General features: G+C 38.7%; 1 protein-coding gene across 1 annotated transcript in view; it reads left to right on the top strand.

The window, feature by feature from the left end:
• The first annotated feature begins 431 nt into the window (after window positions 1–431).
• Window positions 432–25681, top strand: part of LOC122789780 — a 728210-nt gene continuing 702960 nt past the window's right edge. Inside the window, exons 1-3 of the mRNA XM_044057221.1 lie at window positions 432–437; window positions 597–778; window positions 14315–14466. Coding sequence (XP_043913156.1) covers window positions 432–437; window positions 597–778; window positions 14315–14466 — 340 coding nt within the window. The remainder of the gene's footprint in view (window positions 438–596; window positions 779–14314; window positions 14467–25681) is intronic.

Raw genomic sequence — 25681 nt, 5'->3', positions numbered from 1 at the left:
TGTGTATTTAAATGATCTGAATGAACCTATGGCCTTTTTCCATTTGCAGACTTGCAGATTTTTCTTTCAGATCATGTATTATTGTGTCAGACTGTAGTAGGTAATGTGAATGTGTAAGTCTATTGCAGGTCCATTGACGCTTCTTGTTTTTGCTTATCTACCCTCTGCTACCCTTTTATGTCCAGGTTTATGACATGGGATGCCAGTACTTTATCTAGTTTGTAATCCTGGGAAGGTGGTGTTCAGATGATCTGCAGAAGCCATAAGATCATCGGAGTAGTTTTGTGATGTTGAGGCTACTGAATTCCTTTAATGTGTCTATTTTATAAGTCTCTTCATCTTTGCCACCCATTAACTGGGTATGATTAACACTAGTATGAAACAGATGCATGTTGACCCTCCCAAATGGAAAGTATGACACAATATGTGCCATGAAGGTACTGTCATGTAGGGGTGCACACATTGTAGCAGCAATGATATAAACTAGTTAACTGCTTTGTATGTTGTAACTGATTGGGGTACACACATTGTAGCAGCAATAATATAAACTAGTTAATTACTTTGTATGTTGTAACGGAATCTGTTTTTGCCTGCAGCTGGATATTATATCAGGTGCAGTAGATTTTGAAGATAAAACTCGAGCTGCTCTGCTCCTAAAGCAGCCAGTAGAAGTCCAGTGCCTGTGGCAGATGGGACCAATGACAAGAGAATTTCGAAGAGGAAGAAAATTCTATTCGCTGATTGTAATCCAAACTTCCTTAGAACTCGGAAAGGAGAGGTCAGTCCACTAAGCGTATCTTCATTATGTAGCAGTAGCTCTCAATAAAGTGTTACCATGCCTGCAGATAAAAGTAAATAGATTCAAGGACAAGTAGTTTGCTGAGATAAATGTCACAGAGACAATTTCCTGGTACCTACAATTGATCATGAGCACAGCAAAGACAAAAAGTTTGTTACTAGCTTTTGTCTGTGATGAGTACTAGTTTTACTGAAGCAATGTTTTCCTCATACAAAGTGTGTAGGATTCCTAATACTTTGAGTCACAGCTATGCTTCAACAAAACAGAATGTACATAGTAGGAAATCTATATGGACCCTCTGCTGTTAGTGGTAGCTGTAATTTATCAGAGCAGTATGTTTAATAGTAGGAACTCTAAAGAATCCCTCTGATGTGAGTGGTAGTTGTAGTTTAGCAAAGCAGTAGGTACAGTGTAGGAAGTATGTTGAATACCTCTGCTATGAATGGTAATTGTATTTTATCAGAACAGTATGTATATAGTAGGAACTCTATAGGATCTAAGAATATGCGTGATGCACGTACGGCTGCTGCACGGCTCATAAATTGACCCATCCGAACCAACGAAAAGCCAGCAGTAAAGGTGGAAACCCACAATTTAATACGTTTAATAAAAGATCACATAACAAGGTAGAGGGTGATAAGCCCAAATACCTGCCCCAAACCGGTTTCGGCTGTAATAGCCTTCTTCAGTGAGTAAACATGAGCAAACCAGAAATCCACTCATATATATATATATATATATATATATATATATATATATATATATATATATATATATATATATAAAATACATGAAACAATTCATTGGTGCATTCATAATTGGTCATTAAGTTCAGGTGGAAACAAAGCTCCTAACTTAATAATCCATTTGCGTTCCTTAAAATTAAGTATATCGTGCCATCCTGATTTCTCCCTACATTTACCTGCAATACAATCTATAACAGTGAAATGAAAAGATGCAGTATTGTGTTTGCACACAAGTTTGTACAAAGCATTAGTAGGACGTTTATTCCTGATATCACTAAGATGCTCCCCAATCTGAGAAGAAAAGGTCTAGAAGTTTGCCCACATAGAATGATGAGCATGAACAAGTGACCAAATAGACAACCCATTCTGTGGTGCAGTTAACCCAAAAGTTAATGTTGAAAACTACTGATGTGTTGTGACTACTGAATTCCCTCATTTTCTGAACCCTAGTGCAATGAGTACAATGACCACATGACATGCAGCCTATCAGTGGGCCACCTGTCAGTGTACATTGAGTGGGAACCATAGGACTAGGTCCCACCCTCTTATAATGACTAAAGAGGGAACCCAATGTACGTCCTCTCCTGAATGAAAAAGAGCATCTATCACCCAAAAAAGGGTGTAATCTCTCCTCGGCCATGAGAATGTTCCAATGTCTATTAATTGTATTCGTAAACCCCCGTGTATTGCGTCCATATGTGGTCACCAGACAAACCAAAGGATTAGAAAAAACTCTTGGTTTGTCGTTATATTGTAAAAGCTTGGTTCTGTTCTGAGTGGAAGCCCAGAGACAAGCTGTGCTAATTGTACCAGAAGGGTAACCTCTCTCACGAAAACGTTGTATCAAATCATCCCTAGTATATTCAAATGTTTGCTGGCTTGAACAAATCCTTTTTATCCTGAGGAATTGTGATTTGGGGATATTCCGGATGATATGTCGGGGGTGGAAACTAGTGGCATGCAAAAGTGAGTTATACTCGGGGAATTTCCTGAAAACCCATGTGGCTAAGGTATCATCAGGATTCCTGCTAACTTCATCATCAAGGAAAACAATTTTCGATTTATGAAAATTCAGTTTAAATTCAATTCCACATTTGTTGTCATTAAGATAGCCAATAAACTCATGTAAGTATGTTTCATCCGACCTCCACACCACCCAACAATCATCCAGATATCGCCTCCAAATATCTATTTCATCAATATATAAATTATGACTGGAGTCATAGATTATAACCTCCTCGATGTAGGCCATAAATAGGTCAGCATAGATGGGTGCAAATGGGGCACCCATTGCTGTACCCTTGACCTGCCAAAAACATTGGTCCTGGAAGTATAATACATTACTAGTAAGAACATATTCAGCCAGGCATACTAAAAAAGTATTAAAGCCTGGTTGGTATAAACCAGATCTTCCCAACCAAAATTCCAAAGCCAGCAAAATCTGCCCAGTGGGGAATATTCATACAGAGAGAGGTTACATCCAGAGTACACATAAGCCAATGAGGCTCCAATTGCATGTCAGCTATAATATCCAAAAACTGAGTTGTATCCTAAATTCTGGCCTGTACCATAGATAGTAGTGGTTTGAGATAATGTGCTAAATATTCAGAAAGTAGTTCAGTGATGGATCCCCACCCTGATATTATTGGTCCACCAGGAGGACATCTAGCGTTCTTATGTAAAAGTAAAAATACTGTTTATTTGGGGATGAAACCAACAACTGATGTCTAACAGAATCAGTAATGATGCCCTCTTCCTTGGCTTGAGTCAAAAAAGAATCACTCTTGGTCTTAAAATGATTGGTTGGCTCCAATGGCATAGCCATATAATACCTGTTGTCCCCAAGTTGTCTTAATGCTTCTTCATTATAACTGACCCAATCTTGAACCACTATCGCACCACCCTTATGTGCTGGTACAATGGCAATCTCCTTGTTATTCTTAAGATCCTCTATACATTGTACCTCCTCTTTGAAAAGATTGTTATAAGAATCCTGAAATTCCCTGAGGTTACAATGTAAATCTTTTAGGACATTGGCCTGAAAAATGGATACTATATGTGACATAGGTGGAGTAAAAGCAGACATTTTGAATCTAAACTCTGGAACTTCCTGAGTGGTATCATTTTCAAAAAACAATTTAAGATTAAGCAAACGACAGAAATTGACCACATCCTGTGCTAAGGTATATTCTGGAACAAAAAAGCCAGGGACAAAATTAAGGCCTTTGTTTAAAACTTTAATTTGCAAATCGGAGAGGTGTACAGAGGAAATGTTGTGTACATTCATATAGTCAGCTAGCATTCGATCATCAGTTGTAAGAGACCCTCCAAACCCTCTACCGGTTTGACGTTTCTTGTGCTTCCTCCCCCCTCATCTGTACCTGAACCCAAAGGGTGTGACAAACTCCTTCTTTTGGGATCAGGTGAGGCATCTGTGTGGTTACCCTCCCCTTCAGTATTAGAAGATGTCTCATCCCCCGATGTGTAACTCAATGACTCTGAATTTCATTTCAAAATAGATTTGGGTCTTTTTCTCTTGGGGGCTGAGGATGTATTGTTCGGTAGCCTGAAAGTGACATTCCTAGGCATATCAAATGGTTTGCCTCTTTCATAATCCCCTACGTCCCTTTGAAACTTTTTAAGTTGTTTATCCTTTAAAATTTGTTCAAGCTTAAGTAACTCTGTGGTTAACTGATTAACCCGAGATGAAAAAGACCTGCTTGACTCAAATGTATTGACCTCCATCCAAAGTGTTTCCACCTCCTGAATCCCTTGTTTGACAGCCCATTCATAAAAAACAGCTAAAGCATCCACATATCCCATGGATGCAGATTGTTGAATCTGTGTCCATTCTTCAGTTAACTGTTCATCAGTGTTGTGTACCAGGGGCTGTACCTTCACCCTAAGACCCCATGGTGTAATCGTTTTAAGTTGATAAGCCTTGAACAGGCATGCCAAACATTGGTCCGAAGACCCTTCATGCTTTTACCCAACTTAAAAAACATAGTTTCACATTGTATATCCGGGTCCTGAGTCACCCCCGTGGATTGATTATCCACATCAGATAAACCTAGACCAAAAATGGCCAAATCATTCATGTCCGAGGCCAAACCTTTAATAAGTGGAGTCAAGGCCATGTTGCAAGGAATATATATAAATGTAATAAACAATGCTAAGGAACTAGTCAATTGTGCCAACAACAGTAATGAGACCAAAATCTCCAATCAAAACTACCTGTTTAAAGAAATATGTATATATAGTTTAGACACAAAAATAGGTCCCAAATAGGTAACATAATTCTTATGTTCTGTCAGTTAAACAGGGCATAATAGTGCGCAGATTGCTTTCATTGATATATATGCTGAGGCATAAATAGACCCCAAAGCACAAAAAAGAGCTTGATTCCTATAAGCCCCAATGATACAATGACTAACCTTTGTGATATAACATGAATAAAACATAAAAATCACAATGCTGCATATTGCAATGGGTAGAAATTCCGACACAGAGAAAAAACACCATATAGGTGAAAAGTTGAGTGATTTAAGATATCAACCTCAACACATGTAATATCTAAAGAACAAGAAATAGGGAATAACTCCCCATTGACAGAATAACAGTGATACTATAGCTAGCCCCTGTGGTAATGTGGGAATTTAAAATTTCCCTAAGAAAAACCACAATGCTGCATATCACCATAACCAAGAACTACTAAGCACAAGTCTGACCCAATGAGCGCAGTCAAAAAATGTCCACTAAATGAGGCAACAACACTCAAGTACAATGACCATAGTCATATGATGGACCCAAATATAGTGTCTAAACTAATCAACCAATAAACGGTGTGTGTTACCCTAGCTATATTAACTGTATAAACTCTTGTGGGCAAAATGACAGTCCCCATGAATAATCAAAAAAAAACAAAAAATAAAAAAATATAATGCAACAAGGCCGACCCAAAACATGAGTAATACGTTTCAACACATAGTAGTTGAGTAATAAAGTGGTGGAATAATAAACTAGCTCCCAAGAGAAAAGAGAGTCATTGTTCAACCCAAATCGATCTGAAAGAAGAGCCATTCATATAAAACATAATATGAAAAATGATTATACTAGTCATTAAACTAACAACAAATAATGACTTAATGAATAGCTGTATATATGAAAGCGAAATCCCAAAGTCAGAATTAGCTAAGTACAATACTAGCTAAACTGTATATTAAATAGTTATGCATGAATCACACATCAAGAAAATGACATTTATGCCACCCGTAGGCTAGCTTCATACAAAACATATCCAAACCCCAGGATCAGGTTCCAACGAAAAACGGGGTCCATATAAGTCCCCATCAAAACTATTGTTGAGGGTCCTACATTGTATATAAAAAACTGTCTGTTGTAAGGCCAAACAGTTATCAAAAAGATTTTCCGTGAAAAAACAGTGGATAACGAAACACATAAACTTCTACGCCCTTAGCCAAACTGCTCACTCAGATAACCGTACTGATGGTGATCAATAATTTGTACCAAAAAAATAAAACCATGTATATATGTGCAAAAGCAAAATCCCCAAAATCAAAATTAGCTAAGTTCAAAAATGACTAAACTGTATATTGCATAATAATATGACTCACACCTTAAGAAAATAACATTTATGCCACCTATAGGCTAGTTTCATACATGTCATGTATAAGTTCCAGAATCAAGTTGCAATGAAAAATGGAGTCCATATAAGTCCCCAAAAAACTTTTATTAAGTGTCCTTCGTTGTATATGAAAAATAACCAAGTCCGTTGTAAAGCTGAACAATTTCCCAAAAGATTTTCCGTGAAAAAACAGTAGGTAACGAAACACATAAACTTCTACCCCCTTAGACAGCCAAACTGCTTGCTCAGATAACCGTACTGACGGCGATCAATAATTTATGTCAAAAAGTAAAGCCAAAATTCCTTTGGACGATGTCGAGTGCCCAAATAAATGATGTTGACCATTCAAACCCTTTTCTGAAATGCACCAAAATGCCAGTCAGTAAACTAAGTCACATAGTCACTTGAAATTGCATGTAGGTCATCCCAAATCAGGAAGCAACAAAATCAATACAAATATAATTAATAGGCATTGGAACATTCTCATGGCCGAAGAGAGATTACACCCTTTTTTGGGTGATAGGTGCTCTTTTTATTTCAGGAGATGACGTACATTGAGTTCCCTCTTTAGTCATTATAAGAGGGTGGGACCTAGTTCTATGGTTCCCACTCAACGTACACTCACAGGTGACCCACTGATAGGCTGCATGCCATGTGGTCATTGTAGTCATTGCACTAGGGTTCAGAAAACGAGGGAATTCAGTAGTCACAACACATCAGTAGTTTTCAACATTAACTTTTGGGCTAACTGCAGCACAGAATGGGTTGTCTATTTGGTCACTTGTTCATGCTCATCATTCTATGTGGGCAAACTTCTAGACCTTTTCTTCTCAGATTGGGGAGCATCTTAGTGATATCAGGAATAAACGTCCTACTAATGCTTTGTACAAACTTGTGTGCAAACACAATACTGCATCTTTTCATTTCACTGTTATAGATTGTATTGTAGGTAAATGTAGGGACAAATCAGGATGGCATGATATACTTAATTTTAAGGAACGCAAATGGATTATTAAGTTAGGAGCTTTGTTTCCACCTGAACTTAATGACCAGTTATGAATGCACCAATGAATTGTTTCATGTATTATATATATATATATATATATATATATATATATATATATATATATATATATATATATATATATATATATATATATATATATATGAGTGGATTTCTGGTTTGCTCATGTTTACTCACTGAAGAAGGCTATTACAGCCGAAACCGGTTTGGGGCAGGTGGTTGGGCTTATCACCCTCTACCTTGTTATGTGATCTTTTATTAAATGTATAAAATTTGGGGTTTCCACCTTTACTGCTGGCTTTTCTTTGGTTTGACTCTATAGGATATCCCTGCTGTGAATGGTAGCTGTATTTTATTAGAGTAGTATAGGTACATAGGTTCATAGGTGGTTACTGGGCTATTGACCTGAAGGTCTTTATAAGCCTACCAATAGAATAGAAAAAAACAATGTAAAGGATCTTGCCAAAACTGGAGATCTTAGTTAGCAATGACTGTCGATATTTAGGAGGGTCATAGGTGAAATCCCTGGCAGGAATTTACAGTTTCCCATCCAGTCATCCAGGCTACCCTTAAATAGGGTTATAGAGGGGCTCTATTTGATGTGAATTGGTAGCCTATTTTAGAGGAGTGGCAATCTCTGTCAGACATATCTGTCTCTTCAGCAGGTCCTATTTATGTTGCAGGCCAGGTTAAGGTCCCTGGAGTGGGTGAGCCCTGTCCCATTTGACTTGTGGATGTGCAGCATTTCCATATGTTTGGATCCAAGATTGCTCTGTAGGCCGGGCACAGGTCTCCTCTAAGTAATCGGTATGTTACTTAGTACGGTGACAGTGACTTCAGTCTGTCAATATATGACATGTGATGGAGACCTTGAATTTTGTTAGATAGAAATCTCTGAGGTCTCTCAAGTTGCTGCAGGTGTCTAGTAAGGTGCATACCAAAGGGTCGAGTACAGTGGAGTTATGACCTGTTTTGCTTTTGATGCAATGCCTTTGCTAATGAGATGTGTGATGTAGAATGACTTCCTTACCACAGTAGACACACGGTGGTCAAAGTTTAGGCTACAATCAACTTGCATTCCCAAGTCTCTCACTACTGAGTTGTTACTTAGAGTATTATTATTTATATGGTAGTCTGCATGGTTATCGTTTTCACTGAGGGAGATGATAATGCATTTTTAGCACTGAGTTTGAGTCCATGGCTTTGGCACCAATCATTGGTTTGTGTCAGTCCCTCTTGAAGTATATTGACATTGTTTGGGGATTCAATGATTGCAACTAATTTACAGTCATCAGCAAACTTAGTTAGCCACAGCCCCTCTGTTTTGGCCTGAACTTCTGATAAGTATATTACAAACAATAGGGGAGCCCAGCACTGACCACTATGGAACCCACTGGTGACAGGTCTGCTGCTTGAGGTAAAGTCCCTAACTTTGACTGAGTGTGATTTATTGGTGAGCCAGTTACCAACCTACCCAGTGGCGTAAGGGTTGATATTCAAATGGGAGAGTTTATCAATGATGCCCAAATGTGGGATTGTGTCAAAGGCCTTGCTAAGTCAAGGAAGGCTGTATGCACATATATTTGCCTTTGTCTATGGCTCTGGTGATGATTTTGAAGAAGTCTACCAGATTTAACTGGCATAAACTGACTTTCACAAAACTAACCTGTGTCAGATCAAAGGTTTGGAGATCATCTATATCCTTATTTATAAGGCCCACAATGACTCGTTACATGGCCTTACAGATAAGGCTGGTTAAACTTATGAGTCTGTAGTTCCCAGAGTCTGTTGCTGTACCTCCTTTATGAAGGGGGATGACTGTTGATGTTTTCCATTCAACAGGGACAAAACCAGTACTCAGACTGTGCTTGAAGAGAATACCAAATGCATTTGCTAACTCATGTTTCAGACCACTTAAAATGCAACCTGGGATGCCATCTGGTCCCACAGAGGCTGTGTTTTTGGCCTTGGAGACAGCATTAATGACTTGCTCTTTGGAGATGCAAGGTGGGAGACATGTAGAAGGAATGCTTTGTGTAATGTTTGGATGGGACAGGGGATGTGAAATTTTCTCCAAACCTGTCAGCTAATAGGTTAGCTATTGTCAGAGGATCAGTGTGTGTGATGCCATCCACAGCTAGTTCAGCACATGTCTGGGCCCTACCTTTTACGTTATGGATATAGCTGAAGGATGTCTTATGGTTATCCTTAGCTATGGTTGCTACATGTTTTTCGAAGTTGCCCTTAGAGGATTTTACAAGTTGAATTATTTGTTTGTTCAAGCAGAGGAGGGTGTTCCTTCAGTGCTGGACTTCTCTTTTTTTATTCTTAGACAGTAACTTCTTCCTCTTGTTGTATAACTTATATGCTAGATGTCCACCAAGGAGGCTTGATTTTTTTCTTGAGGATCTTGTTTTGATTCTATCAGGTATAGCTATGTCAATACATTTGTATAAGTGTTTGTACAGGGCATTTTTTGTATACCTTAACATAATTGGCAATGCCACCTGTGGGAACAAGAGCTTGGACGTTATTTATGCCATCCCTTAGGAGGGTATAATTAGTTTTGGTGAAATTCTTTAGCAAGATTTCACCTAAGAGGGGTTCAGGTGTTATAGCTACTTCAAATGTGACTGATTTGTGATCAGATTTAAACAGTGAGGGTCCCATACTTGTGGTAGTACAATGGTCACCCATGTTGGTGAGGACCAGGTCGAGAATATTTGAGCCCCTTTTGGGGTTGCATACTGTTTGTTCTAGGGTTTTAGTGTTAACAAAGTCCAGGAACCTTTGTGCAAGCATGTTGGTACTCATATAAATTTTCCAGTCAATGGAGGGATAGTTAAAATCGCCCATGATTAGAGTATTTGGTTGTAATTTGAATGACTCAAGTAGGGCCAAATAAGCAGTGTGGGTATCTAGGTTGATTGAAGGTGGCCTATAGCTAACGATAACTTGAAGGGGTTGGTGATTACCACAGTTAGTTGAACTTGGAGTAATTCCATGGAGTTTTCTTGTCTAACCAGTCTAGAGGTGTAGTTATCTTTGATGAAGATAGATACTCCTCCTCCTCCTTTGGTTCTCACATGTTCGTTTTGCAGTCTGAAAGTGTGGAAGGCATTGTAGCCTTGCAAGTCAGGGCTACTCTCTGCAGCCCTGAACCAAGTTTCTGTGACTGCACAGACATCAACATCTTCCAAAGAGAGGAGTTCTTATGGAGAGTGCAGTTTCTGATTTAAACTCCTAGCATTTAGCAGCATAACCTTTAATTTATTTGCGAGTGATATTTTCATGTTGGAAATTTTGTTCTTGAGACTTTACCTAAAAAAGCCACTATGGGGGAGGCAAGTACCTTAGCCAGTAACCAAAAGCCTAGAGGTGATAGGTGAAGACCATCTCTGGGAAACAGTATGGTCTATCAACCATGTCATCCCAGGCTGACAGGAACTGGATCCCCTTAGAATGACACCAGAAACTAAGCCAATTGTTGAAGTAAATCATTTTTGTTTATATTGTGGTAATATCCTAGGTGAGGGTAGAATGTTCCTCAAGGCTAGAGACATAACTTCCTGGGACACACATTCAGAGAGCTCAATCATGTCTCTCTTCATATAATCCAGTGAGGTACATCTCAAGTCATTCTCATCAACATGAACTATGATGGAGTCAAATGGTACTTGTTGTTAAGAGACTTGAGTGCATGTGTGTTCTGACAGATCCTGGCACCCGATAGACAGCTGACTGTAACCTTCTCCTTGTCCAGCCTGGTGGGACATCTGTGTGTCTCACAATGGAGTCACCTATGATAAAATATCTATGCTTTGCTTTAGGGGCTTATTTGGTGAGATACTCGTACTTGTGATTTTATGTGTATTGAGTGCTGTAGGTACTGTGTTAGGTGTAGCATGTTTGTGTTTGGAAGGTCTCTGATATTTAGGTAGGTTTCTGCTGAGTACCTCCACATATGATGGTTTATGGGTTGCATGGTTTGCATAGGAGGAGTATGTGAGCTGATAACCTGTTCAGTGTTACTGTTCTGTACATGAGAGAGAGCAAGGGTTCCAGATTCTTAGTGAAAATGCATCTCTCACAAATTGTACTTGGGTGATTTAGGAGTAGAGGGTTGTCAGTGTACATGAGGCAGTTGCTACACTGCCTCAGGATACCCATGTCAATCAGGCTGGTAGGAGAAATGGAGGGAAACTGACCATCCATAATGCTAGGTTAAAACCTGTTTTCACAGTGGGGGAGAGAAAATGGAGGGGTGTGGTATAAATGGATGCTCTAAATGGGGTCTATACTAATGGGGTGATCTATAAAGGGTCTATACTAGCAGGTGTTCTCCAAATGGTAAGAGGCTATTGTAGATTTGGTGGTTTTAGAACTCCTTAAGGGGCAAAAGAGCAGCCGAGGTGCTCTCTGCGCAGCTAAGAACAATTTGAGGACTTCTTGGCCTGATCACAGGGAGCTACTAAGGGAAAATTTATCTATCTATCTAAGGGAAAATTTATCTAATGACGTTTTTGCATCTATAACCACCAATGTTTACCCCCACTGCATGCTAGTGTGTGATGGTACACAGTGGTGCACTACACATAAACAGATGAATACAGCTGAGCAGTGGCTGGTCACCTAACTCTGTGAAACTGTGTTAAAACAAGAGCAAACCTGTGAAAACATGGGGTTTATGTAGCAACAATGAGCAAAATGAATTAAACAATTTAACCAATAAAGAAAAAGCTAAAACCTGAGCCCTGTTCCAGTAACCTTCAATCAGATGAGTCCTAACTGCACTCTACTGCCACAAGGATACAGGGGGCCCCTCTCCAACAAAAGATAGCCTTTTTTAGTGCTCAGTTTAACAAACAGAACCAGATTCAACAGGTCTGAATCTAGTCTATGCTACAGCAGACAAAAAGTTCAACAAATCAGCAAGAACATTTTTAAAAAATTAGCAATATAGCAAAAATACAGTTTAAAAGTGAAAAATATGTATAAAATTGTACTTATGGTTAGCAGAATGCAACAGATTCCTTGGATTGCACAGATGAATACAGCAGAGCAATGGCTGGTCACCTAACTTTCTGGAGCTGTGTTAAAACAGTGAGCAAACTGAATTAAACAATTTAACCAATGATAAAGCTCAAAACTGAGTCGTGTTCCAGATCCCTTCAATCAGATGAGTCCTAACTACACTCTGCTGCCACAAGGGTGCAAGGGCCCTCTCTAACAAAAGATAGTCTGGTTTAGTGCTCAATTTAACAAACATAACCAGATTCTATAGAAATCCTCTGATGTGAGTGGTAGTTTTATTTTAGCAATACAGTAAGTATAGAGTAGGAAATCTGTATGATGGTAAGACTGAGTGGCATTCTGTCTTAGCAGAACAAGGTGTATGAGGTAAGAAATCTGTTAAATTCCCACTGCTACGATTTGTGGCTGCATTTTACTGGAACAAAGTGTGCTTGGTATATCCTCTGCTGTGTCTAAAAGCTCTGTTTGAGCTAAGCAGTGTGTGGGCAGTAAGCTTTATTTATTTATTTAACAATTTGTTTAGCAGGAAAGTCCACCTTGGAATAAAGCCAATTTTCAGTGGAGGCCTGGGGAGAGATGCTCCAGACGCATGTCTCTGCGATGTCATTATACACCATCTGAGTGTGTGCTAGTTGTGTTACATCACAGCAGTGTGTGCCTGTTAGGAAATGTGTGGTGTCTCCACCACTGTGTTATTGCTGCATCTGTGTCTCCGCTTGTTGTTTTATGACTGGCATCTGTATTTTAGCAGAGCAGCATCTGCATAGTAGGAGGTGAATACAACCCCTCTCTGCTGTATTTTAATGCCAAAGTGTGGTCCTGGTAAGAGCTGTGTAGGAACCGCTCTGTTGGACATATACATTGTGATTCTATAGAGCAGTGGTTTACACTGTAGGGCTTCATAAAATTCCATAGGTTCATAGATGGTTACTAGGCTATCAGCCCAAGAGACATTTTAAGCCTAGATATGTGTACCTCAAACTTACCAAAATATTACTGACACTTGTCAATGATAAAGGCTTGTACACATATGTATTCATAGGCTGCCATGAGTTTGACTGTTTCATCAGAGGTGTCCATGGTGAGGCTGTAGGATTTCCTCTATTGAAACTCTAAGCTGTGTTTCAGCAGAGTAACAAGTTTGTGGTAAAGATGTGGCATTTCCTCTACTGTCTCTGGAAATTGTGATTCACCAGAGTAATGTGTCCATGGTAAGACTATGGGATTTCTTCTATCAGTAGAAATTATATTTCACCAGAGCAATTTACTAAAGGTAAGGGTATGGGATTTCTTCTTGTGTCAGTGGGAGTTGTGTTTAACCATAACTTCATGGCCATGGTAGGAACTTTTTAGGAATACACGAGTCCTTCATTCAGAAAATGGTCTGTTTTTCTTAGCAAACGTTAGTTTCCTTTTGCATCATTTCTTGTAAATAACATTGTGTTATTTCCTAAATGTAAGTAAATTGCTGGCTATATTAAGAGAAAATGTACTGTTTCAGAATTAAGTTGTACTCTGGGTCTCAGAGGTTTGTTGAGACATCACAGCTTTTTGATGGCTTTGTTTTGTGCGTGGTGGTCATTATACAGAAATAGAAGTTCTAGGCTTCCCATCAGGGAATAACAGGTCTGCAGCTGACATACACCTTAATGCTGAACATAGGTTTGGTGACTACGGAGTGCTGGAATTCACTGCTGAACATGGGTTTAGTGACTACAGAGTGCTGGAATGTAATCCTGAACATGGGTTTTGTGACTACAGAGTGCTGGAATTTAATGCTGAACATAGGTTTAGTGACTACAGAGTTCTGGAATTTAATGCTGAACATAGGTTTGGTGACTACAGAGTGCTGAAATTTAAATGTGCCATACAAAAAAGAGGAAAGGTGGGTGTGAGCACTGAATCTCCTTAATACTAACTTTGTGCTCAGATTTTTTTGACTCATTCTGACCAGAGATAAGACTGTGCACTACTCAGAAGTAAGCTAAGCAGAATCAGTAAAAGCAGTGATCAGTGTACCACATGGTCATTGAAATAATAAATATCTGTGTGCTCTTTCTGTACAGGGTTATTGATTTCTCCAAACAACCACTGATTCATCTGTTTTCCAGTGTGTTCCTCCAGCGCAGCCATATTGAGGTGTACTTGGGAATACATGTCCCATTGGTGGGAACTGTGGATGGAGCTCTTTTGGACATTGCAAACGCAAGTGGCAAAGGTATGAACTAGATGTGTAAGAGGAGTGAAGGGGAATGGGACTTGCAAAAGGACACTGAATAGTAGGGTCTATATTAGAACCTCAAAGCATTAGCTCTCCGAGCACCTAATGGTCGATCCATAAACAGTGAAAGCTGAAAACTGTGAATGGCCACTTCTGCGAATGTTTTCACAGGGAAAAATTTTACTTGGCCGTTATCGGGAATTTGCCCTTTTCTCCAATGTAGAGTGATATCATTGGTATATGTAGTTAGGGGGGTGTGGGGGGCAAAGCCCCCCACTTTATTAGGGTATGAAAGTTTATTTGCCTGTTTGCCAGTCAAGCAGAAGTGGCTGTTTGGGGTTTTCAGCTTTCGCTGTTTACGGGTGGACGTTTAGGTGTTCGTAGAGCTGACACTTCGAGGTTATAATATAGACCCGAATAGTATAAGATAGGAAGTAGAATGGAAAAGAAGGACATCTGATAAGTAACTATGATAAAAGAAGTTATTTTTGTTGGGAAATGGAACATGATGAAAAAATGTGCATTGAAATGTTGTAAATATAACAAAATTGACATTTATGGATGGATTGTGAAAAATGAAAATAAAACTAAGGGAAAAAGAGAAATGAACAAAGAGAAGAAATTTAGAAGCAGAAAAAGCAAAAACAGAAGAAAAAATAACAAAGAGGATAAAGAAGAAGGTTTTGAAATAAGTGATGAAAAAGACATACATTGGGGGATAGTAAAAAAAGAAGGTCATGCAAAAACAGGGAAATTAAAAAAGTTAACAGACTAGAAGAGACTAAGGGGGTGGAAAACGAGATTTTTTTGTATGATCTAAAGTATTAGGACATGTAGATACAGATTCAGCTGGAGGACCAGGTACAATAGGGTACAGAATATATACACACTTAAGGGCTTGACAAAAAAAAAAAAAAGATTTTGAATGAGTGGTTAAATGAAGATTTTATATATATAAAGAATTATGTAGTGGCAGACTTATTTTCATATGGAAGATGGTAGAAGACAATTAAAAACTGGAGATGGATAGTATTGAATAATAATGATTATAAGATCTTTATGAAAATAATACAAAATAAATTTGAAACTTAAATGGAAACTATTGTGGAAGATAGTATATATAATACAAAGGGGAAAGGTTGTCATGAATTATAGAGAAATTGTGGATGATATTATAAACAGAAAACAAGAACCAAAATTCATCTTAATAGGACACTTACTAAGACCCTGGGTTGGGCGGGTGGCCTAATGGTTAAGGTGTTTGCCTTACAAACACAAGGTGTGGGGGTTGAGTCTCAAAAGGGATAACTGGCTAGACTTAAAATGGCTTGCAAGGGCAGTTAGCTTAGTACTAATCTATGAACCTTAATAAGGCACTTGATACAACTGAACATGGAATCTTAATGGTAATAATGAATGGATATGATATAAGTGAGAAAGTTAGGAAATTATGTATGTCAGTGTATAGTAATAATAAATGAAAAATGCTTGTAAATGGCTGGTTAAGCCAAGAGGTACATATGAAGAGTGGTGTAAGACAGGGAGGCCCAGTGAGTTGTATACTCTTTGCATTAGTTATGAATGTGATAGTACGTGCGATAAATTACAGAATAAAGACGGAGGGTATATAACACATGAAGGGTTACACATTTCAGTTCTGTTAACATATGCAGATGACATTATAATAATTGCAAACATTTGCACAAATGAGTGTCTAGAGGTGATATGAATGGCTTTAGATAAAGAACAAAAGGAAAGCCTTAGGTGATGTAGTAAAGATCGGGGGTATATATTTTACAATGAATGAAATTTCTGTGTTAGGTACAAAATTTGGGAATAAAGATGTAATTAGAATTCAATGGGAAAAAAGTAGAAGAAATAAAACAAACCTGACTTTTCTGGAGAACATATAGATTATCATTCCGAAAAAAGGCTTATTTGATAAATTCAGTACTGATGGGAAAAGTAACATACTTAGCAAGTGTATTTATGTTGCCAACAGTAGTTGAAAAGGAATTATAGATACATTTTTCATTTATATGGGGTTCTATATTAAACCCAGTAAAAAGAAGAGTTTTGTATGTAAATAAAGAGGAAAGACGTTTAGGGTTAATTAACCCAGTAGTATATGTTGCTTCATTAAATATGTACAAAATGTTAAAATGATTAAAAGAAAGAGATGAGAGATTAGTAGTAAAATTGTCTAAATAAAAGTATAATAAATTTTGGGGTATGGTGAAAAAGAGTATATAAATGGAGAAATAAAATGTTACCAAGAATTTTTTTGTGGAAAATAAAATTTCAGGATATAGATAAAGAAAGAAAAGTATGGTTTAAGAATGTAATGATAAAATATTACTAAGTAAAGCCATGGGAAAATCTAACGGATGAAAAAATTAAAGCTATAAAATAAGAAGCAAACGGTATAATCAGAAAGTAGAATGCCAAGATTTTTTGTGGAGACTGGTAATAGATAAATTATCAGTAAAATGAAATATGCCAAGTAAAAAGAAAAGTGATAGAAAAAAAAAATACTTTTCCTAAGCTTGTTTCCTGCCTTTGCTGTGGGTAGTCTAGCCTGGATATAGATTTGCTGTGTCAAGGACTATTTGTAGGCTTCTAGGGCCCAAGCCTTTCTGTGTTGGAGGGAAGCCTTCTAGCTTAATTTTGTTTCTTAGAACTAGCCAGTTTTTTGTTTCAGCACTTGTTCAGAACTTATTGTAAGCACTAAATAAGCTACAAATTACTACAACACTCAACTTTCCTCACTGTCTAGAGGAAAACAGTTTCTAGTACTTAACAAATAAGCACCTATCCAGGCATGTCTAAGGGTCAGCTCCTGGTGTTTTCTCCTGTCTACCTGATGAATCTGGGCATCTTGGGGAAATGCAGTAATTGCCTCATGTACACAGACAAACCTCCTACCACCCAACACTACAACCTGTGAGAGATGCACTTATATAGCCAAACTGGAAGCAAAGCTCTCTTCACCCAAGACTGGACTAGACAGTCAAGAGGAGAAGGTAAACACTTGCACCACACCACACTCAGCACATAGTCCCTCAAAACCTACACCACCAAAACACACACATAGAAACACAAAACACACACCTACATTCACGGAGGTTCTCAGTAAAAACCTGCCCAAGCAACAGGGACCTCCAAAGCAGAAACACAAGTAACCTCCACCCCCCCAACACAACCCAAATTACACATAGCCCACAAACTCAGTGTGTCACTCAGTCACAGCCCATAAGGCATAACAATGTACCCAATACTCTAGTCATAGGTGACTGTATAGTCAGGCACACTGATGTTCCACTCACCAGGCTAAACAAGGAGAAAGTTACTGTCAGCTGCCTGTCAGGTGCCAGGATCCACCACATAACGCATGCACTCAGGTCACTCCACAACAAGTACAAATATGACTCTGTCATTGTCCATGTTGGTGTGAATGACCTGAGACGTACCTCCTTGGACTACATGAACAGGGACATGGAGGAGCTGTCTGATCTTGTAGCCCAGGCAGGTATGACCCTAGCCCTGAGTAGCATCCTGCCATCACCCAGAATGATACCACAGTACAAGGAAAAAATTACTGACTTCAATAATTGGCTAAGCTTCTGGTGTAATTCTAAGGGGATCCAGTATCTGTCTGCCTGGGATGACATGATCGACAAGCCACGATGCTTTGCCAGAGATGGCCTGCACCTGTCATCCCTGGGATTCCGGATACTGGCTAAGGCTCTAGACACCCCTATAGTGCCTTTTTTAGGCAAGGTTCAAATGACAAATTCACCACCCTAACAGGTACAGGCAAGAAGAATCTGAGGGTATTGCTACTCAATGCTAGAAGTCTAAACCTCAAAATGCACTCTCTTGAGGCACTCCTTAAAATGGAGAACATCGACATCTGTGCAGTGACAGAGACCTGGTTCAAGGCTTCAGAGAGTACCCCCCGCATTACCAGGCTATAATTCATACCACACCTTTCGGCCACCTAACCTGGACCGAAACACTAAAGGTGGAGGCGTGTCCATATTCATTAAGGATATCCACACCTCCAGGCTAGTTGCTCAGTATAATGCATCCGAGATTATCCAAGTGCAACTAACTCTGGGCAAGACCGCAATCCAAATTGTAGCTTGCTACAGATCCCCCACCATGCCCCAGGATTCCCACTCCTCATTTCTTAATACACTGGAAAATATTAGGGTACAACCTAACACCCTAATAATGGGCGATTTCAACTACCCTACCATTAACTGGGAAAACTACTCATGTACCAACTCTTGTGCTCAACGTTTTCTGGAATTCATAAATTCCAATGCCATGGATCAACTTATCCACACCCCCACCAGGGGCAGCAATATCCTAGACCTGGTTATTACCAACATGGGCAACCGGTGCTCCACACCAGAGGTCAATTCCTCGTTGGTCAGATCCGACCATAAGCTAATCACCCTAGACATCCACATCCCTCCCCCACCCCCCATTAGGAAACCACAGTAAAAAATTTCTCCAAAGCCAACTTCACACTTCTTAAGACAGAAGTGGCAAACTTCACGACACCCATGCTGATGGACAATAGAGGTATGACTGCTGAATCCTACACAAATGCATTTTATAAGCACTTACATGAGTGCATGGATTGTGCAATCCCTAACAGAACCAAGATGCTATCCTCCAAAAAAAGGAAGCCAATCTGGTGGTCCCCTGCCATAAACAAACTCTACAACAGAAGAAAGAAACTGTTGCAAAAAAGAGGAAAATCCCATGATTGGAGAAACTCCCTGGTCAGCTTCAGTAAGAAGCTGAGATCCCGCATAAAATCCTCCAATGCTAGTTATGAAAACAAAATTGCCACTGACTCTAAAGACAACCACAAAGCATTCTATAGCTATGTCAAGAATCTCAATGGCAACACTCAGATCTGCTCTGAGTTACAGCACAATGGCACTAAATATACAGAACCAACGGATATTGCCAACATCCTGGCAGATAGGTTCAGTGCTAACTTTACCCCTCTGTCATCCCCTAAAGGGCCCATCTCTATACCAGAAGAATGCAAAGTTCCTGTAATCACGGCTGCACAGGTAAAAAACACACTATCCAAAGCCAAGAACACAGCATCCATGGGACCTGACGATATCCCATGCTGTGTTCTACATGAACTACAGAACGAACTGGAACCCCACCTAAGTACCATGCTCAATCATAGCCTCACCTCAGGCTATGTGCCCACTGAATGGCGCACAGCGACAGTTATCCCACTCTACAAAGGGGGAGCCACCACAGACCCCGGAAACTACTTCCCCATTAGCCTAACGAGCCTGGTCTGCAAGGCTATGGAGCGTATCATCATGGAACTTATAAACAATGACAGTGGTAATCTCCAAACTCAGGACCCCATCCAGTTCGGGTTTGTAAAAGGCAGATCATGTCTCCTAAACCTGATAGACTTCTTAGAAGCAGTCACCAAAGCCATAGATGAGGGTAAGGTGGTTCACACAGCCTATCTAGATCTCACCAAGGCCTTTTGACACCATCCCCCACTCTGGAATTATAGATAAACTCACTAAACTAGGTATAAATCCCTATGTCACAAGATGAATTGCCAACTGCCTCACTGACATAACCCACACTGTGAAAGTAGCAGACTCCAAATCCAGCTTCAGACCAGTGACAAGTGGAGTACCACAGGGTTCAGTCCTGGGTCCTCTCCTGTTTGGTATCTACTTCTCTGAAGTACAGGCCAACACAGAAGGTCTTTGGCTAATGAAGTTTGCAGATGTCTGCAAACTAGGAGCCATAATCAAAACTCCAAAATATGTGGACATCCTACAAAAGGGCCTTGCTGAGACAGATGCCTGGTGTCAAAGCCATGACCTCAAGCTCAATGCCAAAAAGTGCATTGTCATTCCTTTTGGTAAAAACTCAGTACCCATGAACTACCACATAGGTGGTAGTCTACTTAACACCGAAAGTGTGATAAGATCACAGTCAAGATCCCAGTTCATGTTAGGCAGAGCCCCTCACTGACTCTCTTCAAGAGAAATCTTGAAGAGTGGATGGGAGATCGTAAGTTTACCCCAGGGGTCACATCTGTGTCACTACTAGACAGGGGCACAGTAAACTAATTCTATTATATGAGGGGACTTTCACTGTGTCACTACTAGACAGAGGCACAGTATTCTAAATCTATTCTGTGCATTTTGTACCATTTTATGGGGTGGCGAAAGCCACATCACTATGGCTAGGCTTACAAATGCCCCAGGGCAGATAGCCTAGTACTAAACTATGAAACTATGAAACTAAGAGACCTTGGGACACAGGTGGACAGTAGTCTCTCCTTTGATAATCACATCGCCACAGTAGTCAGGAAATCCTTCTATGTGGCACACCTCATCACAAAAGGTTTCTCATCCAGGAAAAAAGATGTCATTGTTCCCCTCTACTCATCACTCATTAGACCCATTATAGAGTACAATGCCCCTTTTGGTATGTACCTCACAAGACATCTACAACAACTGGAAAGGCCACAGAAATACCTCACAAAGAGGATTACTGGCCTCAAAGAGATGCCCTATGCAGGCAGTCTCAAAAAACTGCAGCTTTACTCTGTTGCATATCGCCTACTCAGAGGTGATCTCTGCCTAACACACAAAGCTATGTCAAACCCAGAGCTTTTAGACATGCTCCACTTAAAGAAATCCCAATCATTATGAGCTACACGCTCTAGGGACCTAAACCTCGTCACCACAATAAACAGAACATGCTGGAGGGATAGATTCCTGTCCCAGAGACTTCCCATACTCTGGAACAAACTACCTATCTATATCAAACAAAGCTCCTCATTAGCACTGTTCAAGAAAAATCTTGATGATTGGATGGGAGATAGGAAATTCACCCTGGGGATCACTTCTGTGGCTCTGCTTGACAGTGGCACAGGAAAATAATTTTCTTGGTGGCGAAAGCCAGGGTACCTTTGGCTAGGCTTATATAGGCCCTAGGGCCAATAGCCTAGTACCTACCTATGAACCTATGAATGAACCTATGAATATGCTTACGTTGTCAAGAAGAAGAAACTACTGAATGCATTTCTGAAATGTAAAAAGAGTAAAAAAGATGTGGGGAGCACTATGTGAAGAAGATTTCTTCAAAGATATAAAAGAAGTGGATAAAATAAATATGGACATGATTAAATATGGATAATATAAGAATAGAAATAAAGAATATGTTAAAAGAATAGATAAAAAGTGATATAGAATGAAAGAATAAATTAAATTATGGTTAATGGTAAATAGATTTTAGCAATAATATTAAATAAAATCAGATGGTGGTTATGGAAAAAGGAGTGGTGGTCTAATAGGGATGAAAGTTTAGTATGATTATAAGGAAAATTATGAATAGGGTGGCCATGGTGGTGCAGCAGTTAGCATTGTCGCCTCACAGCAAGAGGTTCGATGCTCAGTTGCGGTGTCTTCTGTGCGGAGTCTGCATGTCCTTCCAGTGGTTGCGTGGGTTTCCTCCAGATGCTCCGGTTTCCTCCTACATCCTAAAGACATCCTGTAGGTGGATTGGACACTCGAAATTGGCTCTAGGCATGAGTGCGTGCATGTGTGTGCCTTCTGTGGAAGGTTGAGCACCAGGCTGGCAACTCGACACCATAAAACTCCACTGCCAATCATGAGTGGACAGGTGATCTGCTGTGGTGACCCCTAACCGTGAAAAGCTGAAAGAAGAAGAAGATAAGGAAAATTATGAATATGCGTAAATATATTTGTATATCTATATCTTTGTACATTTGTAAATACTTGTAAATATGTTGTAAGTAAGAGTTCTCTTTTTTTTGTATATAAATAAAGGACACCTACTCATCTGAGCATGCTCCCATTTCCTACTGCATAGGTGGTTGGGAGAAGCTGTATGATCATCAGCATGGAGAGCACACACAAAGTTGGGAGAAGCTGAATGATCATCAGCATGAACTTGGGAGAAGCTGCATGATCATCAGCATGGACAGCGCACAGGAGAGAAGGAGCGGTAGAACATTTCAAAAATGTACTTGATTCTGAAGTATTTCAGAAGGAGCTTTTTGCAGACAATGATTTGAATGTTATTCTAGGAAACATTTCACAGGTAAAGAGTTGGTAATTACAGCCCTCCAGTGGGAAAGGTTATCAGATTCTGTTTTGTGTGACACTTTCCAGCAGGAGGAGCAAGAAGGGGATCCAAGCTTTTTGTGGAGAGATTATAGAGCATGTAGTAAAAGAAAACAAAGCAAGCAAAAACAAACACATTGAACAAGGAAGTGGATTTGAACAAAACTGTACTGGAAGTGAGCAATAAAAGTAATTTAATAAATAAAACATTGCTTTCATTTCAAAAATAAACACAAAACATCACCAGACTCCGCCTTTTCATGTTTTTTTTTTTTAGTTTTGCTACGAACCAGTTTTTTGTTTTACTACAAACCAGTTGTGGATTTTTTCTATTTTTTTAAGTTTTTGAAACATGTAGAAAGACAGAAAGTAGTCATGAATGAGAAAAAGTGGAAATCTAAAGAAAGAGAAGAAAATGCTTTGCGAAAAAGACACACACAGCTGTTAGCAGATTCAGTGCTGGTAACAGTGAGAAAAGATGGCTGACTTGTTAAAAGAAGCTTTAAGCATGCGCTATGAACATCAAACCTGGACAAACCTTTAGATAGTATGATATCTGGGATGCTATTGTGATATTATGAACAATAAAAGCCCCAGAATCTAGGGCATTTATATTATTGGGAAAGTAGACTTTTTGTGATTTAATTTTTGAATCAATCATTGCAATGGGAAATTTATTGTGGGATGTGAAAGCAAAATGATTTTTTTCCCTTTAAAATATCTATGTGTTTAATGCAGATTGGATTTGGATCACATAATTGTAAAGGCAGATAGACTGTCTGTAAGTGGGTAATATGGATATAGCTGTTATAGATGATTTGAATTATAATCCTGGGAAAAAGGAAACTGACAAAAGACATAAGGAAAATACGAGAAGTTCTGAAGTTGGGACAGTTGCACTTAATGGGCGAGAGGATTTACATATGTAAGAGCAGATATGAAAACAGATATAGACTCTGATGCTGAGAAGTTGTTTGATAATATACACATGACCAGCTATGGACATTTCCGACAGCAGAATAAATGAGAGAATGATACAAATCTTGCAATCAGCAGATGAGGAAAGTATAGTTTCATGGTTGTAAATTGGTAAATTAAAACGAAAACAATAACAAAAGCAGGAGTATGGCAGAGCCATCCAGTCAACAATATATTATTTTCTTTAGTGATGTATGTAGTTTTGAAAAATTCAAAAGACAAGGTTAGAAAAAAGAAAAATGTATGTAAAGGAAAGTGTATTTACCATTAATTATGGTGTATGCCAAAAACATAATGGTTAATAGAGGTGATGAAGAAGTTTGAGAAACAGTTGAGCCATATTGGCTTAACTGTTAATCAAGAAAAGATTACTGATTTTAAGGAAGTTATGAAGAAGGCAGGAATATGTTTCAGTAGAAATGAATTTGAGAAGCTAGTTATTGGTTTTGGAAGTTATGATAAGGTGAAGAATGAATGGCAGGAATTGTTAGGAAAAGATACAGGAAATAAATTGAGTGTGTTTAGATTAAACTTGCGGAAAAAGGTCTATTTGATGAATACAGTAATGTTAGGTAAATTGGGTTATATAGATTCAGAAGTGGCTTTCCCAGAAGAGACAGAAACGAAGTTATTACAAATAAATGTTGTTGGTATATGATGATCAAGGCTAAATAAGTAAAGCATGCAGTAATATATAATAAGGTAGGGAAAGGAGGATTTAATTTGATAAATCTGATGGTGTTTTAGCATCTTTGTATATTTATTGGATAGTGAAAATTATTAAATGTTATAAGAAGACTGTTGCCAAATTTTAAATTATAAAGTAAAAAGATGTATAGAAAAGTAATAAACACTATAGAAGTGAAAAAGGAAAATGGAGAAGCATAATGCTAGTATGAATACATGTGGGCAGAAAAGAAAAAGGTATAAAATATAATGACACATTATTATTATATTGAGTCTTGGGAAGATTTAAGATTAGTGCTGAAAGAGACTTTTCAATAGTATGAAAAGATTTAAAAATTGGTAAGAGGAGCAGGATTTTATGTGGCAGTTGGTGTTAAAAAATTGCTTGTGAAAGGGTCAATATTATGTCAAAAAGTAAATGATGGATTGTGTATTGTGTCAAGCAAATGAAACAATAAAACATACGTTATTAAAATAATCTTAGAGTAATTAAATTGAAGGATAAATTGAAAAAGTATGAATAGATGGGAGGATTAAAAGAAATAAACATAGCAGAGATACTTTATAAGTTATATAGTGAGGGTGGTAATACTAGACAAGACAGAAGAGATAAGATTTGTATGAAGATTATTTACAATTTTTGGCAAGTGAGAACAAAAGAACTATAGTTTAACAAAGCCTGAGATTTAGATAGCATCATAATGCAGATAAGATGTTAGTTATGGTTAGAAGAGTGGGGTTTAAACTTAAATATTTTTTGTGGGGGTGAATAATTAAAAAAATATTTTGTTTTTAAGAATACATTGTTAATGTATGTTTGGAAGTTTGTAAATAAACTCTACTTTTTTGACAAGTGGTATTAGATCATTTATATCCACACATCCAGTTGAAATGCCAACAGCATAGGAAAAGGTGGCATCAGTTTAACGTCTCATCCAAAAGATGATGTGTTCTGGAGTATGGCACCCCCCTTATGCTGCATTTCAGTGTCAGTATTGGGGGAGTAATCCAAGTATCAGGTGTGGGAATAAAACCAGCAGCTTTCTAATCTTCTAGCACCAAAGGCAAGCATGCTGCCTGTTAATATATTAATAATAATGATGATGATGCATAATACTCATTTGATAACCAGGTAGGCCCATTGGACACACAGTGCTTTTTCAGGTGTGTTCCAGGAGCAATGTCTTGTTAAATGGCTTGTTCAATGTCACACAGTAGGCAAATGAGGGTGAAGGAATCAAACCCTGTACCACAGGAACTACAGTCCATATGTTTCTAGCTGTTTACTAGACTAACAATCCCAAGGGCCTTTTTAAGCCTAGCCAAGCATCCTAAATCTCTGACAAGTTCTGGTACCCTAAGTAGTGTAAGAAGGGACTTTG

The sequence above is a fragment of the Protopterus annectens genome, chromosome 15.part0 (assembly GCF_019279795.1).
Source record: "Protopterus annectens isolate FY-2018-M chromosome 15.part0, PAN1.0, whole genome shotgun sequence".
Taxonomy (NCBI): Eukaryota; Metazoa; Chordata; order Ceratodontiformes; family Protopteridae; genus Protopterus; species Protopterus annectens.
Note: the sequence above shows the minus strand (reverse complement) of the source record. Positions and strands in the feature narration are given on the sequence as shown.